The 15,588-nt window shown below is 43.0% G+C and overlaps 1 protein-coding gene across 2 annotated transcripts; it reads left to right on the top strand.

Annotated features, from left to right (window-relative positions):
* Positions 1-585: 585 nt before the first annotated feature.
* Positions 586-10,508, top strand: LOC134430663 (uncharacterized). 2 transcript variants are annotated; one of them, XM_063178484.1, is made up of 12 exons: positions 586-1,075; positions 3,672-3,793; positions 4,250-4,298; positions 4,532-4,575; positions 4,724-5,877; positions 6,617-6,722; positions 6,967-7,113; positions 7,857-7,917; positions 8,028-8,194; positions 8,278-8,388; positions 8,697-8,808; positions 9,133-10,508. In XM_063178484.1, the coding sequence occupies exons 1-12, from the start codon at positions 829-831 to the stop codon at positions 9,141-9,143; spliced, it is 2,331 nt and encodes a 776-aa protein (XP_063034554.1). In that variant the 5' UTR covers positions 586-828; the 3' UTR covers positions 9,144-10,508. The 2 variants fall into 2 exon arrangements, with proteins under 2 accessions (XP_063034554.1, XP_063034553.1); XM_063178483.1 differs by having other exon boundaries at positions 8,697-10,508.
* Positions 10,509-15,588: the final 5,080 nt, after the last annotated feature.

The following is a 15,588-nucleotide window of genomic DNA, read 5'->3' as shown; positions in this document are numbered from 1 at the left end:
CCTCCAGCTGCTGCCCTGAAATTGGTGCCTCAATCCCCCAGTTTAAATATTGGGCACATTTTCCTGCAGGATGGGGTGTCCCTTTGGCCATGGCCAGCTGTCCTGGCCCTGCTCCCTCAGGGCTCCTTCTGCACCTCCTGCCAGGGAAATTTCCTTGATTTGGGGGCAGCACAGCTGGGCAAGCACCGCAGCATCACTTTGATACCAAATATTCTCCTGCTAAATCCAAACCATGTACTGAGAACAAAACTCACCCTCTATCCCAGAAAAGCACTTGTGAGAATTCCCAAAACATTTAATTAAGGATCTCCTGTTACTTTACTCACTTGCACAACTCTGACTCAGAGGTTGCTTTTCCCTTCCCAGTAAATCAGAATTTTTTTTTTCTGTTTCTCACAGCAGGGGAAAAAAAAAAACAAACTCAACTTGAAGTTAATTTTTTTCTTGGGAAAACTCATTTCCTCATCAGCTGCTCAGGGTTGTAAGGAAAGAGGGTGGAGCCTTCCCAGGCTGCCATCCTCCAAACCATACCTGAGTATAAAGAGCAGGGCACAACTGCAGCCAAGAAACTCTCAAAAGCTGCTGGGATTCCAGGGCTGCTCTCATTCTTCCCCTGCTGGAACTTGCTGCTCCGAAGACGAGAGGGAAGCTGGACTCAGCTAATTACGTTGGAGGATTAATTACATTGCCACGGTCTCCATGTGATACTGGATAGATTTTTAATTTTTTTTTTTTTGTTTTTTTTAAACACAACTGAACAGGGGGTTTTTGCTTCCCCTCATCTCTTTCGTCTTTTTCTGCACACACACACACACACACAGAGCGGAGATGTTGCAGACAGTCTGCATGAGCCCTGAGCTGCTGGTCAACCACAGCAAGAGTGAAAGTGAAATCTGTGGCTACAGCCCAGGCCAGGGCTCTCCCCTGCCTGGGGAAACCGCCAGCCCCAAGAGCTGCTCCCAGCAGAGCCCATCTCTGCCAGACTCTGGACTGACTGAGCTGAACGTGGCGAGCCCCAAGATCTTCCACCCTCCTCCTCCTCCATGCAAGCCTCCAGGGATGCCTGCTCCTGCTGGTAAGAGAAAAATCTTTATTGCCATTCCCTGCTTTTGTGCCTCTTTGCCCCAGCTGGTGGGGCCTGGGGCTCTCAGCAGCACAAAGCAAGCTCAGCAATCCCAGGGATGTTCAGATTTCCCCCACTCAGGCTGGGCTGGATTTTGCTGTGTTCTGCTGCTGAGGTCAGAAGTTCCCAAGGATGCCCAATATTGCATCCTTTCTGTCCATCCCCAGCGCTTTGCTGCTCATTTGCATCCTGAATTGCAAGTTTGGCTCTGAGCTAGCAGCAGGGTGATAGATGTGACCTTCTGAGTCATTAACATTTCAAAGTCACAGCAAAGTGTGGCTGGTGAATCAGAGGCCTTCCGTTCCTAGGAAATGTCTGATCTGTCGCTGGAAACTCTTCCCAGATAACAACATTTAGCAATCTTATTGGCTAGTTATAAAGCTTTTCAATATAATCTTTAAAATGCTCTTCAAGCAGTAAATAATTCATTGCCAAAACACCAATCTATGAAAAAAATAATAATTTCTAGAACAGCCTGAGAAACAAACTCTGCTTGTTGAGAGCTCGGTGTTTTGATTATTCAGTGCTAGCTTAAACACTGGGAAGTGCCAGAAATCCCAGCACAGAACAACAGCCCCATCTCCATTCCAAAGCTCCATTTGCTGCTCCCTCCTGCTGCAGGGCTGGGAAACAAAATCACGCAACAAGAAACCACAGCTTGTGGGGCTGGTTCCCCTGCCAGGATTGCTGCTCTCTGCCATCCCAGGGTTAGGGAAATGAACCCACAAACACCAGGGGTTTGTGTCCAAAAAGGAGACAGAGTCCTTTGGCTTCATTCCAATCAAGGCAGAGGCCATGGGGCATCCCCTGGGGTCTCTCCAATTTTTGGAGGATGCAGCCTCCTTTTTATCCCAATTTCCAGCCACATTTCCCTTCTCTCTTTCCCCATTCCTGAGGTACTTGAGAGATTCAGACTCCCCAGAACACCTGATCCCAAAGATTCCCCTCTAATGTACAACCCTCCCTTTCAATTTTTAATTCTTATGGAATTTAGGGGTTTTTCCCCATTTCTGAGGTACTTGAGAGATTCAGTCTCCCCAGAAAACCTGACACCGGAGATTCCCCTATAATGCACAACCCTCCCTTTTAATTTTTAATTCTTACAGAATTTAGGGGTCTTTCCACATTTCGGAGGTACTTGAGAGGTTCAGACTCTCTCTAATATATAACCCTCGCTTTTAATTTTTAATTCTTATGGAATTTGGGGGGTTTTCTTTCCCATTGTTTCTTTCACCTCTCAATGTCTAATTTCATCTCTCAGCAAAGCTAAAGTTTATTTGTAAAAGCAAATCTCCTTTTCCATTCATCCATCAGTGGAATCCTTCCCATTGTTTCTTTTCCCTCCCAGTGCTGGTTTTATCCACCAGCAGACCCACGGCTTGTTTGGAAACACAAACTCACCATTCCTCTCACCAGGATCTGCACCATTCCCATCTGCTGAGCTCCCCTGCTTCCCCTCCTGGGCCCAGCCAGGTCCCACACTCAGATTTTGGTCAGGAATTTTGGCTCAGGCACCTCCTGTTGGATTTAACAGCACCAGGAGCTGCTGGCCCAATGCTCGTGTCTCATTTCAGGCTCTTGTGTTGTTCCATCCTGAATTGTGTTTGATCACAAGAGTTGGTTTTATTCCTCCTGCCACGAGCTGCAATGGGAGCAGAAAGTTTCTCCTGCTCTTAGGATCCCACGCTGTGCTTCCCTTGGAGCTTTCCCCATGGTTCATTTCCATATTTTATTGGGAAAACCCTGATCTGATGCATGAAATCTGTGATTTTTTAATGGTAATATCTGCTGCTGAATGAATTTTAGATAGAGGTTATTCCAGGCAGGGGGACACACAAGGCAAGGACGTGAATGCCAGAGTTACATAAAAGCTATTTCAAAAGCCAATGGATTTAAGCTCCTAATCTGGGCAAGTCTTTCAAGTTTGGGGATGCAGGCACCAGATGTGAGGAGACCTAACACAAACAATCACAGAGCAGCTTGTTTTGACAGAGAGAGAGCCTGTTTGGACAATGAGGTATATTCTCAAATAACTGTTCCATTTCAGTGCAGAAAATCATTGTTTTACTGTGAAACACACATAAACTCCCAAACACACTGAGAGCCACGGGGCAGAGCCACTGGACATCTTAATTTTGAACAAATTCTGCTCCTCGTTGCACTGATAACAATTTCACAAACCACAGGACAGGAAAGGGCAAAGGCAGATTTACCACAGCACAGGAAAATGAGAGTGTGAGACGGACAGAGACCTAAACACTGCTGACACATTCCCCAAAAGCAAATCCATGTTCCATTCCCCAAAAGCCAATCCACATTCCCCAAAAGCAAATCCACACTCTGTGGTGCACAGGAAAACTGAGAAGGAATTCATTAAAGGAATTATTGAGCAGAGTCAAGGAATAAGCAGGAAGATGTGGAAATTTCCCACAAGTGATGATGAACATGGGGATCAGAGCCCGTTCCCCAGGCTGACCTCACCCTCCCACCCTTCCCCAGCAGCTCAGACAATTGTGGTACTTTCAGCATCGTGTTGTGACTTTTCCAGACTCTGAACTTAGCTCTGATCCCCCTCAGAAGCGCTACATGGGTGTGAGAGTGAAGATGCCAGTGCGGGAGTTGCTGAGGAAAATCCGACTTTCCAAAGGCTTGGACCCAGCTCCAGGCAAGGTGAGGAATCCCCGGGGCTGGGAAGGTTCCTGCAGCATCCTGGGGCACACTGGGTGTTCTGCAGGGTCACACCTGCAGCTGCTGCCTCCTGCAGCCATAATTTCAAGCAGAACAAGGGCTGGGTAGGGGCAGCTCCAAGGCAGCGGCAGCAGAACCCATCCATGCCATGGGTGCTGTGCATCATTCAATCAAGGCAAAGGTGGCCCAATAAACAGCAAAAATATTGCTCCAGACTCTGCAAAAAGGAGCTGATGAACTCTCAGATTGCTGTAAAGATCTTTATAAAGCTGCCATGAATTAATTACCCATGGAAATCTGTCCATCTGCAGCCCCTGCTGAGCAGAACCCATAGCCCGGGAGGCAATTTCCCCCGTTCATGTCCCAGTATCTGCCTCTGTTTCATTCCTCCTCCCTGTAAGCAGCTCACACTGAAGCTGGCTGGTTTTGTCTCCTCAGGAAGCCTCAGCAGTGAAGATGGCAGCCAAAGGATCCTCAGGAAAAACAGGTTTGGAAACACCTCCCTCGGTAACTGAGCCTCCTTTCCTGGTGGGATCATCCCTGTGGGGTACCCAAAGAGCCAGAGCGCTCCTGTCCATGCTCCGTGGGCCCTGCTGGGTCCCTTCCACACCACCCTGCCTGGCTTATCTGGCTCTAATCTGGGAATCTCTGCCCTGTGTGTGCCTCTCCTCCGCTCTGAACCTTTCCTTCCCTTTTTTTTTCTTTTTTTTCCTCCAGCAGAGAAGAGGAGATCTCACCCTTATACAGAGAAACAGCTTAGACAGGTATGCAGAACACCCTGAACCCCTCTGCGCCAGGCTCCTGGGGCAGAATTCCTGTTCTATCACCCAGGGAGAACAGGACACTTCATGTCTGCCTCCCTCCCCTTCCCTCCTCCTCCTCCTCCTCCTCCTCCTCCTGTTGCCGTTTCAGAGCGCTGGGCAAAGCCCCAGAGGCTTGGAGGACCTCGACATCCTGGTGGAGGTGCTGCAGGAGGATCTGAACCAGAGCCAGCTCGGGGAGGAGCGCCGGCAGCCCGTGCCAGACGGCTTCTGGCAGGGATTCAGCCGGGAGCTGCAGAGCTGCTGCTGGCAGGGCAGGGAGGCGGCTCAAGGGGGACCAGCAGAGCTTCACCCCCAGCCCTGGGGCAGGGATTTCCACCCCGTCCTGCGGGGACAGGCACGGCCTCCCCTCCAGGGTCAGCAGGAGAGCACCCAGAGGTCCGGCTCGCCTGGGATGTTCTCCAGGACGGGCGAGGATGGGGGCAGCTGGTGGGTGCAGGAAGGTCCCTTGAGCTCCCAGGAGGGGTTCTCGAGGGGTTCTCCATCCCAGGGATGTCTCCTGAGGAATTCTCCATCCCAGGAAGGTTTCCCAAGGAACTTTCCATCCCAGGAATGTCTCCTGAGGAACTCTCCACTCCAGGAAAGTTTCTCAAGGAATTCTCCATCCCAGGAAGGCTTCTTGAGGGATTATCCACCTCAGAAATGTCTCCTGAGGAATTCTCCATGCCAGGAAGGTTTCTCAAGGAATTCTCCATCCCAGGAAACTTTCTTGAGGAATTCTCCACCCCAGGAAGGTTTCCCAAGGAATTCTCCATCCCAGGACGCTTTCTTGGGGAATTCTCCATCCCACAAGGATTTCCCAAGGAATTCTCCATCCCAGGCATGTTTCCTGAGGAACTCTGCACCCCAGGAATGTTTCCTGAGGAATTCTCCATCCCATGAAGGTCTCCTGAGGAACTCTCCACCCCAGGAATGTTTCTTGAGGAATTCTGCACCCCAGGAATGTTTCTTGAGGAACTCTCCATCCCAGGGATGTCTCCTGAGGAACTCTGCCCCCCAGGAACCTTTCCCAAGGAATTCTGCCCCCCAGGACACGCCAGCAGTCCCCGGCTTGGCAGAGATGCTGCTGGAAGCTCCCAGGGGCTCTCCAGATGTGGAGGGACATTTGAGGCCGACCCCAAACTCCTTCAGCAGGCAGGACCTCTCTGCCCTCTCCTTCTTCCAGTTCCAGCTGCACAGGGAGGAGAATTGGCTGAGGAACATCCCAGAGGAGGAACTGCTGGCTCCTGATGAAAATGGCAGCAGGTTTTACCCCTCCCTTTCTGCCCCAGTTTTTGCAGACTGCACTCTTACTGCAGAGAGCAGTTAACCCTTAAATATCCCAAAATTTCACTATTCTTCCAGCATTAGTATTTTATGCTTTAAAATCCACTCTCCGTGTTCCTTTGGGGTATTTTAACTCCTCCTTTTGGGTGTTTTTTACCATTTCTTTGGGGTGTTTCTGCCCATCCCTTTGGGGGGTTTCTACCCCTCACTTGGGGGATTTTCAATCATTCCTTTGGGCTGTTTTTATCCTCCCTTTGGGAAGTTTTTACCCCTCCCTTTGGGGTGTTGTTTTCCCCTTTCTTTGGGGGGTTTTAACTATTTCTGGGGTGTTTTTACCCCTCATTTGGGGTGTTTTTTACCCCTACCTTTGGGGTGTTTCTACCCTCCCTTTGGGGGGTTTCAACCTCTCCTTTGGGTGGTTTTTACCCCTCCCTTGGGGGTGTTTATACCCCTCCCTTTGGGAGGTTTTTATCCTCTTTTGGGATGTTTCAACCCCTCTCTTTGGGGGGTTTTAACTATTTCTTTGGGGTGTTTTTACCCCTCAGGTGGGGTGTTTTTTATCCCCTCCTTTTGTATGTTTCTACCATTTCTTTGGGGTGTTTTTACCCCTCCCTTTGGGGTGTCTTTTATGCCCCCTTTAGGGGGTTTTAACCCCTCCTTTGGGGTGTTTTAACCCCTCCTTTCCCTTCTGCTCGTTCCCAACTGAGTTCTTTTCTAGGCTGCTGCACAAGGCTGTTGCCCAGGGAAGGAGGGCTCTGACTTTTGCCCTGGCCCAGAGATTTGCCTCCCTCAACAAGATCGACGAGAAGGATGCAGAGAAAAGGGTAGGAGGCTCATTTGCCACAAAATAAAAGTCATTTTTTATCACCTGCAACCTTCTGTCAAACCCCAGCCAAGCAGCAAGAATCCTCCTGCTGTCCTGGAAAAGAAGGGAAAATGGGAATGGGGAGGGAGTGATGGAGCACAAGTGGGAACAGAGCCCCAAAATCTCAACTCCCCACTTCATTATTTACAAAATAATTGTTTTTTAAACTATTTTTGCCTTCTGTGCCCTTCTTCCCTTCTCAGACTGCTTTACATCTTGCTGCAGAAAAGAACCAGCACCTGATGGTGAGCGACCTGATCTCCCTGGGAGCCAACGTCAATGAACAGGACAGCTCAGGGAAAACTCCCCTCCACCTGTGTGCACAGAACGGCTACCTGAGGGTTCTGCAGGTAAATTGGGTCTTAACTGGGTCTTTTTTGGGGCCAAAGTGGACTAAAAACAACTCATGCACCTTCTGGTGTTGGAAATAAGCTGGGGTGTTCCTCACATTTCTGTTCTGATGTGCTTACAGAGGGATTTGGTGTGGTGGTGCTCACAGGGGTCCTAGGATGAGATGAGAATGTTGACTCCATGTTTCAGAAAGCTTGATTTATTATTTTATTATATATATGATATTAAAACTGTACTAAAAGGATAGACAAAAGTATTTCATCAGAAGGGTAGCTAAGAATAGAAATAAAATAATAAATAGAAAATAATAAATAAAAATAATATTTCAATAATAAAATAATAAATAAGAATAATAAATGAATATAAAGTAATAAATAAAGAAAATAAATAGAAAATAGAAATAAATAAAATAAAATAAATAGAAAAGGAATTATAACAAAGGCTTGTGTCTGAGACAGTCCAGACAGCTGGAATGTGATTGGCCATTAATTAGAAACAACCACATGAGACCAATCACAGATTCACTTGTTGCATTCCACAGCAGCAGATAACCATTGTTTACATTTTATTCTTCAGGCCTCTCAGCTTCTCAGGAGGAAAAATCGTAAAGAAAGGATTTTTCAGAAAATATCATGGCTACAATTTGGGGGGGGAAGGGTGTTTTTATGAGGGATTCGGGGGTGGAAAGGGTATTTTTGACACTGCCGAAAGTCAGGGATCACCTGGATATTCCTCATTTCAGGTGCTGAAAAGCTGCAAGGACAACGGGGTGTGTGTGCAGGTGGATCTGCCCGACCACCACGGTGAGAGGGACAGCCCAGGCGCGGGGCTTGGCTTAGATCCCAAATCCCCAAACACAGATATTTGCCGGGGTCGGGCGCTGGGTTTGACTCTGCCACGGTGTCCCACGCAGGTCTGACGCCCCTGCACTGCGCTGCCCTCGCCCACACGGCGCTGGTGGCAGAATCCCAGAGCCCTGGCACGGATGGCAGCGCGGGCAGGCTCCTGGGGCTGCGGAGGGCCCAAACCCTGGAGGGAATCCTGTGCCTGCTCCAGATGGGAGCAAAGCCCCAGCTGCAGGTGAGGACCCGGCCCAGCAGATCTCCGGCCTGCCTTAAGTGTTCCTGTCCTCGTGCAACCACGGGATTTGCTGTCATCTGCAGGTCCTGGACTCCTGGCCAACCTCCACCCCCTGCCTGAAGCTGGAGGAGAACACAGAGCTCATGTGTTTGCTTCAGACTCATCAACCCCAGGCACAGGATGTTCCTCAGCAGGTAACTGCGGCTGCTTTACGCGGGCAGTGTCAATTCCATGATTAATTCCCAGGATTAAGCAAATATTCAGTGCTTAAAACCAAAATAAGGTTACATCTCTCTTGTCTTTTACAAGGTCTTTTTTGCCTCGGCTACATAAGAGTTCCCACCAGAGTATGTGTAATAAATGCAATAATATAACAAGATTTCCATTAGGAATACACATTTAAAGTCACTGAGGTTCTCCCACAACCCAGCAGAGAAAAAATAAAATCATTTCGGTCCAGTTCAAGTGGAAATTGACTGTTGTGGTCTCTCCACCTGTCCAGAGCTGCAGCCTGCTGGATGCTCCCAGAGGAATTCCCTCTCCCCCAGGTGCAGAAAACTCACCTGGACTGGGCTCCTTGTCATCCTCAGAGCTCCTTGATGTCCTTCTCAAAGGTATTTTGTGGTAGGAAGTGGAGTTGAGGTACCTGGGGGTTTGTGTGGCTCAGCAGCTGGGATGGAGTGGCTCAGTCCAGTCCCATCCCACAGAATCATTTGGGGTGGAAAAAACCCCAAAATCATCAAGTTCAAACCTCCACAGCATGGGGCTGGTGGAAAAGGTGCTCAGCACCTCATCCCAGCCTTTGGGTTCACTCATTTTCCTTGCAAACCTCCTTCCTCACCCAAAACCAGCCAGAAAAAGAGGGAATTTTTTCCTTCTTTAGCAGGAACAGCTGGGCTGGGACTGAGCTGAGATTTTTCTGCTTTGTTGTCTTCCAGGGAAATGCTGAGAGCTCTCACCACCTGCACCTGATGGGCCACCTGCTGCAGAGCACAGACACCAAAATCTAGAATGTTTTATATATTATCTTGAACTGACTGCTGGAAAGATCTCACCTGGACCCAGAATTTAAAAGGCTGATAAATGAGGGAAATCCTCAGTGCAGGTTGAGCCAGGAATTCAGGGTTAGGTGCTCCAGGAAGAATTGCATCTTCATTTTCTCACAAATTTGTGCTTTTCTGCTCAGGTCTGAGGTCAGTCTGAAGCTCTGATGATTTTTCATGCAGTTGTTTAGACAAAGAAAAATATTTTAACCATCCAGGGTCTAGTCTTGAGGGTTTCAGCCTAAAATTTATCTATACACTCCAAATTCAACATTCAGACTGAAAATCTCAGTGATTTTAAACACGAGCTCTGGGAATTCAGAGCTTAATATTAAAAATATTTAATGTTTTCTGCAGTCTGGCTCTGAATTTGGCCAAGGCTGGAGTGGTCACACTTTAAGGCAGTCTCTCCAAAACAGAGCATTGTGCTGACTGTGTTTCTTCTACAAAAATCAAGCTTTTTATTGATGCAATCAGAATTTTGCACCCATAGTGGATTGTAGGTGGTCTGGGACAAAGTGTTTTGAATAAGTTCCTTTCTAACAGATCTAACAGAGGATTTTACCTTTATAAAATTTAAATCTAGAACAGCTTTTGAAGTTCATTTTTTAAAACAAAGTTGGGAAACTAACAAGGAGCTGAAATAATCCCATACTGCCAGAAAACTGAGTTATTCAGTAGAATTATCATAAACTAGATAATTTTTATTTTTAATTATTTCCTCCCAGGCTTACTCTCGTTCAATTTTAACTTCTGGTTGCAAGTTTGCTGGTTTCTATGAAACTTCCCTGTTTGCTACATAGGGAGCAATTCTACTTTTACAGAACCTAAAAGCAAAACCAAAACTGATCCAGCAGCTCTCACGTGTCTCCTGTGGAGGAAAATGGGAGATTCCCACGTGAAGCCACTGCAGGATCCAGTGTTAAGTACTCAGCATCTTTGGGGAATGTTTTTAATGAACCCTTTGCATTTGTTTCTTGTGAAAAAAACAGAAAAAAAAGTTATTTTTGTGTTATGGGGTTTCCTTAAGTGTTAAGCTCCAAGAGCTACGTTGCACAAGGTGAATGGACTTGGAGGAGTGGCAGTGTTGAAGTGAATTCCAGTGGGGTTTGGGTCATATCCTATGATTCTGATGCCCTGAACAGCTGAAGAGTTCTCTTTTGTGTTTTCTCTAGTCTGAGATAAAATAATTCTTAATCTTTCAGTATTTCATTTAAAAAATCTATATATTATATGTTATTCTCATAAGGAGTTGCATAACTCATTCACCTCCTTCCTCCTTTAAAACATGAGGGACAGCTTTCCCTCATGTTTTAAAAATCTAAAATATTTTTTTTTCCCTTTTTGTCTCAGGTTTTATGGATATTTTTCCTCTCTGAATATTTCTCTCTGTCCCCTCACCACTGCCCATCCTTCCTTCTGTTTGCAATTAAACTCTCACTGAACTTTTTATTCATTTGAGGACGATTAAGGAAGAACTTCTGGGTTAGCTCAGCTTCCATTTGTGGGATTGAAGGATCAGACCCAGCTCTTTATTTTCATTACAAACCAGCCCAGAAATCCCACATCACGAGGGTGAAGCAGAGTGTGGAACAAAGAGAAAAGCAGCCATAAACATCTTCAGGGAAAAAACCTGAATTTTCTCACAGTTTTTCTTTAAAAAAGCATAGAAAAGTCTCATTTAATAATCCAACATTAATCTTTTAGTCATGGGAACCACTCAGGTGAAAGGACAGGAGTATTAAACTATTCCTATAGATATCATTTATTCAATATACTCAGAGATGAACTTGCTTCTACAGTGTATTCTACCACAGTTATCCATTAATTGCATTGTAAATTGCTTTACATTGTTTCATGCTCCTTCCTGTCAATAAATACATTTATTTCATGCAGTAACTTGGTTTTTTCTGTACTCGTCTATTCATACTAAGCTCACAGCAGAAGGGACATCGTGGAAAAGGCAAAATTAAGCAGGGTTTGGAAGCTGAGAAGTGCGGGAAGGTTTTGTTACTTTGGTTTTTAGGATGGCAGAAATCCCCCAGCATCCCCCTCTCCCACCAGTAACTCCAATATTTCCCAGTTCCAGTAACTCCAATATTTCCCAGTTCCAGTAATTCCTGTCATTCCAGGGGGAAACAGGACCCAAATCCCTGGCAGAAGGTTCTGGAGGGATCCAGCTGCTCCCCACCCCTGGTACCCAACCCACAGCACAAACCCAGCCCCTGTTTGGTTTCCAGCCTCCCAAAAATGTCCTTGAAGCCCTGATTTGCTGCACAGCCACAGTTACTGCACCAAAGACTCTTCCCCAAGAGTTGGGGATTTTGTTCAAAGAAATTTTTGCACCTCCCAGGGCCCAAAATCCTCAGCTGAGGAGCACGGGGGCTGCTGCCCACTAAAAAGATCATGGCAGGCAGAGAACAATGCCAGGGTTGTAGCAAACCACAGGCAAAGAAAATCAATTATATATTTTTTAAAAACCCTAATTCCCTGTGAAAATGGGTATTTTATTATTGGCTTTTTGCAAATATAAAAATTAATATTATATGTGTTATATTAGAAAGTTATGCTGTATTAATTTTCTTAGGTAGTGAGTTAAATAGAGTTTTAGGTTATAATAAAATGTTAAAATAGAAACGATGCTACGTAGGATACTTTTTTAAAAGGGAGGAATGAGGTACTCTCACTCAGATAGCAGCCACAGGACACCTGAATCTTTCAGAGAAAGAGAATTTATTGCTCCATTATCAGAAGAAATGAACTTAACAATGCTGTCAGGATTCAGAGGCAGAAGCTGACACTGCCCAGCCAGAATCCTGTGTTTGAATGGAATTTATGCATCATGGATGAGCTGTATGAATATGCAACAGGCTGTTGCTTTTAAGGGTTAATCCTCTGTTAACGTGGGGCCTTTTTCGGGCTTATTTTGCCCAGAAAAGGTACCCGGACTGTTCATAACTCTTTGTTTTTATTGTCTCGTATTGTCCTAATTCGGATTGTCCAAATTATTATTGCTCTAATTATGCTGCTATTTTTCTAACCATTTTATTACCATTAAACTTTTAAAATTTTACAAACAAGCGATTGGCATTTTTCACAATATATATCTCTATAACCACTGCAGGATCCAGTCTTTCTGCTCCTTCCCTGGAGGTTCTGTAGCACTGAAAGGGATTTTTTTTTTTTTTTGCAGCTCTGCTGAGGCTGCGATGAAATCATTGAAATGATGAATTTCAATGAGGAAAAGAGAGGCTCCAGGAGCAGCAGGAGCAGGAATGAATCTCCAGGTTTCCCAGTTTCTGTTCCACGCCCAGGAGCTGCAGGAGCCGCCAGGGGCTGTGACCTTTCCATGGAATGGTGGCTCACGGCCCAGGGCAGCCCCTGGTGAGATTTGATTGCTGATAAAGTTCTGCGGAACCCGGCAGGTCCCGGAGCTCAGGGCCAGGCTGCTGTTTGCTGAGTGCACAACGTGAAATTCATCCTGGGACAGAAATGTTCCTTTCCTTCCCTCACTGCACGCTGCTCATTTCCTCTCGTCTGCTTGAACCCAAACACCTCAGCAGCGTTCCCTCAATGAATTCATAAACTTTATAATAATAGATAAATTATATAACTAAATAAACTATATAATAAATAAACTTTGGGGTTTACCTCCCCATATCACCTCCTTCCTTAGAAGCAGAGCTGCGGAGAAAATAATCTATATTTTATAGTTTAATATAAATACAATCTATATATTAGATATGAATCTATATTATATAGTTTAATATAAATACAATCTATATATTAGATATAAATGATAATAAGTAATATATGATATGCAATCTGTTTAATATATATATTATATATAAATACAATATAAATATAAATACAAATACAATATAAATACAATATAAATACAATCTATATAAATACAATCTATATATTAGACATAAATCTATATTATATAGTTTAATATAAATACAATCTATATATTAGATATAAGTAATAATAAATAATACATTATATATAATCCATTTACTATATATGTAATATATATAAATACAATCGATATAAATACAATCTATATATTAAATATGAATCTATATTATATAGTTTAATATAAATACAATCTATATATTAGATACAGATAATAATAAGTAATATATTCTATACAATCTGTTTACTATATATATTATATATATAAATACAATCTATATAAATACATATATAAAATATATGTGTTTATATAAAAAATATATAAATACAATCTATGTAAATACAATCTATATATTAGATATAAATAATAATAAATATATCATCTATTTACTATATATATTATATATATTATATATAGTAAATGATAGTTATTATATATAATACATAGATATATATATATTATATATTATTGCATTACACTATATTATATATATTCTAATAATATAGAATATATTTTAAATCATGTATATATTTTTATTTTATTTTATTCTAATTATTTAAATATATATTAAACAATAAATATTTTAATATATTTTTATATTATATTTTATCTTTTTATTCTATTTTATTTTAATTCTTTTACCATATGTTAAAAATGCTTTGATATATCTTAAAATATTTTATATCTTATATTAGATGTTATTTTAATTTTTAAATATATAAAATAATACATATTTTCAATTTTAAAATATATTTTATATTAGAATATATTATTTTAATTATTTTAACAAATATTAAAATAATATAGAATATATTTTTTAAAAAATTTAATATTCTATTTTATTTTTGTATTATATTTTATTTTTATATTCTATTTTATTTTTACATTTTAATCTATCTATCTATGGAACATTTCTGTTTTAAAAACACAACTCCACAACTACAGAGCCCAAGTGGAAATAAAGCCCTTCCAGTCACTGCCTTGTCCGTGGCATTTGGATAAATTCCGAGCTCTCTTTGGCCTCCATCCTCATTTGTTTAAATTTCAATTGTGACTCAGCTGCTTTTCAGAACTGCCTCAAAATAACCAATCTTCAGGGTTATTTTTTGTTTTTCTAGCACAGAAATCTGACCAGGTGCTTTGGCTTTGTCCCAAAGTCACTGCCCAGCCTTTCCCCAGAAATTGTAAAAATTATTTCAGCCTTTATACAGCTCCTCCTCACGGGATTGTAAACAAGGGTTGTGTAAATAAAATCTCCTGGAGCAGAGCCAAATCCTGCTCTGAGTGATACCTGGACAGGGAAGTTTATGTGGGAAAAAATAAGAGTTTGTAGGCTGTTCTTTTAGCCCATTTGATGGGGTAAAATTCAATTGAATTTAAATATAGGCTCATCAAATATTTGCCCTCAACATATTCCACTTGTGGCTCCTTTTGCTGAGAAATTTCTATGAAATTTTACAGAGAAATAAGACAAAAATTTGGCTTATCTGGCTTGCTAGCCATGGGTCTCACTGACAAATCAGGGCCTGCTTGTTCATATGCTGTGGAATTATATTAAATCATTTCAAAGGCTGATGGCCAGGAAGAAAAATAGATTAAAATAGATTAAAATTAGCTAAAAATTTATCTAAAACAGCTAAAAATTGCTTAAAGTAGCTAAAAACTAAAAATAAAAAATGTGGAATCAAATTCCTGTTTCCCATCCTGCAGGGAGCCAGGCTGCCCTCTGCTGTAGGAATAACACCGAGCTGCAGAAATCCTGCCCAGATTTGGGTTTGTCACCTCCAAAACCCCCAAAAATCCTCCCAAACCAGGTCCCTGAATTGCACTGCGAATTTTAAAAACCACAGGGGGCAATCCAGGTGTGGATAATTAATTTTTTTCATTGCAAATTCCAAAAATACGCTGATTTCTCGACAGAGTTTTGCTTTAGGCTGCAGAGGTTATGGTGAGAATATCCCAAACCCACGGCTGATCCCACACTAACTGCTGAGCCCTGGTGGGAAGGGGGATTTGTGGGGTGGGGAAAATGGTAAATGGGGTAAATGGTAAATGGGGTAAATGGTAAATGAGGTAAATGTAAATTTGTGGACTGGGGTAAATGAGGTAAATGGGGTAAATAAGGGTTTGTGGACTGGGGAAAATGGTAAATGGGGTAAGTGGGATAAATGAGTATTTGTGGACTGAGGTAAATAGTAAATGAGGTAAATGGGGTAAATGTGGATTTGTGGACTGGGGTAAATGATGTAAATGGGGTAAATGGTAAATGGGGTAAATGGGGTAAATAAGGATTTGTGGACTGGGGAAAATGGTAAATGGGGCAAATGGGGTAAATGGTAAATGAGGAAAATGGGGTAAATGGTAAATAGGGTAAATGTAGATTTGTGGACTGAGGTAAATGGGGTCAATGGGGTAAAGGAAGATTTGTGGAC

The sequence above is a fragment of the Melospiza melodia genome, chromosome 29 (assembly GCF_035770615.1).
Source record: "Melospiza melodia melodia isolate bMelMel2 chromosome 29, bMelMel2.pri, whole genome shotgun sequence".
NCBI lineage: Eukaryota > Metazoa > Chordata > Aves > Passeriformes > Passerellidae > Melospiza > Melospiza melodia.
Note: the sequence above shows the minus strand (reverse complement) of the source record. Positions and strands in the feature narration are given on the sequence as shown.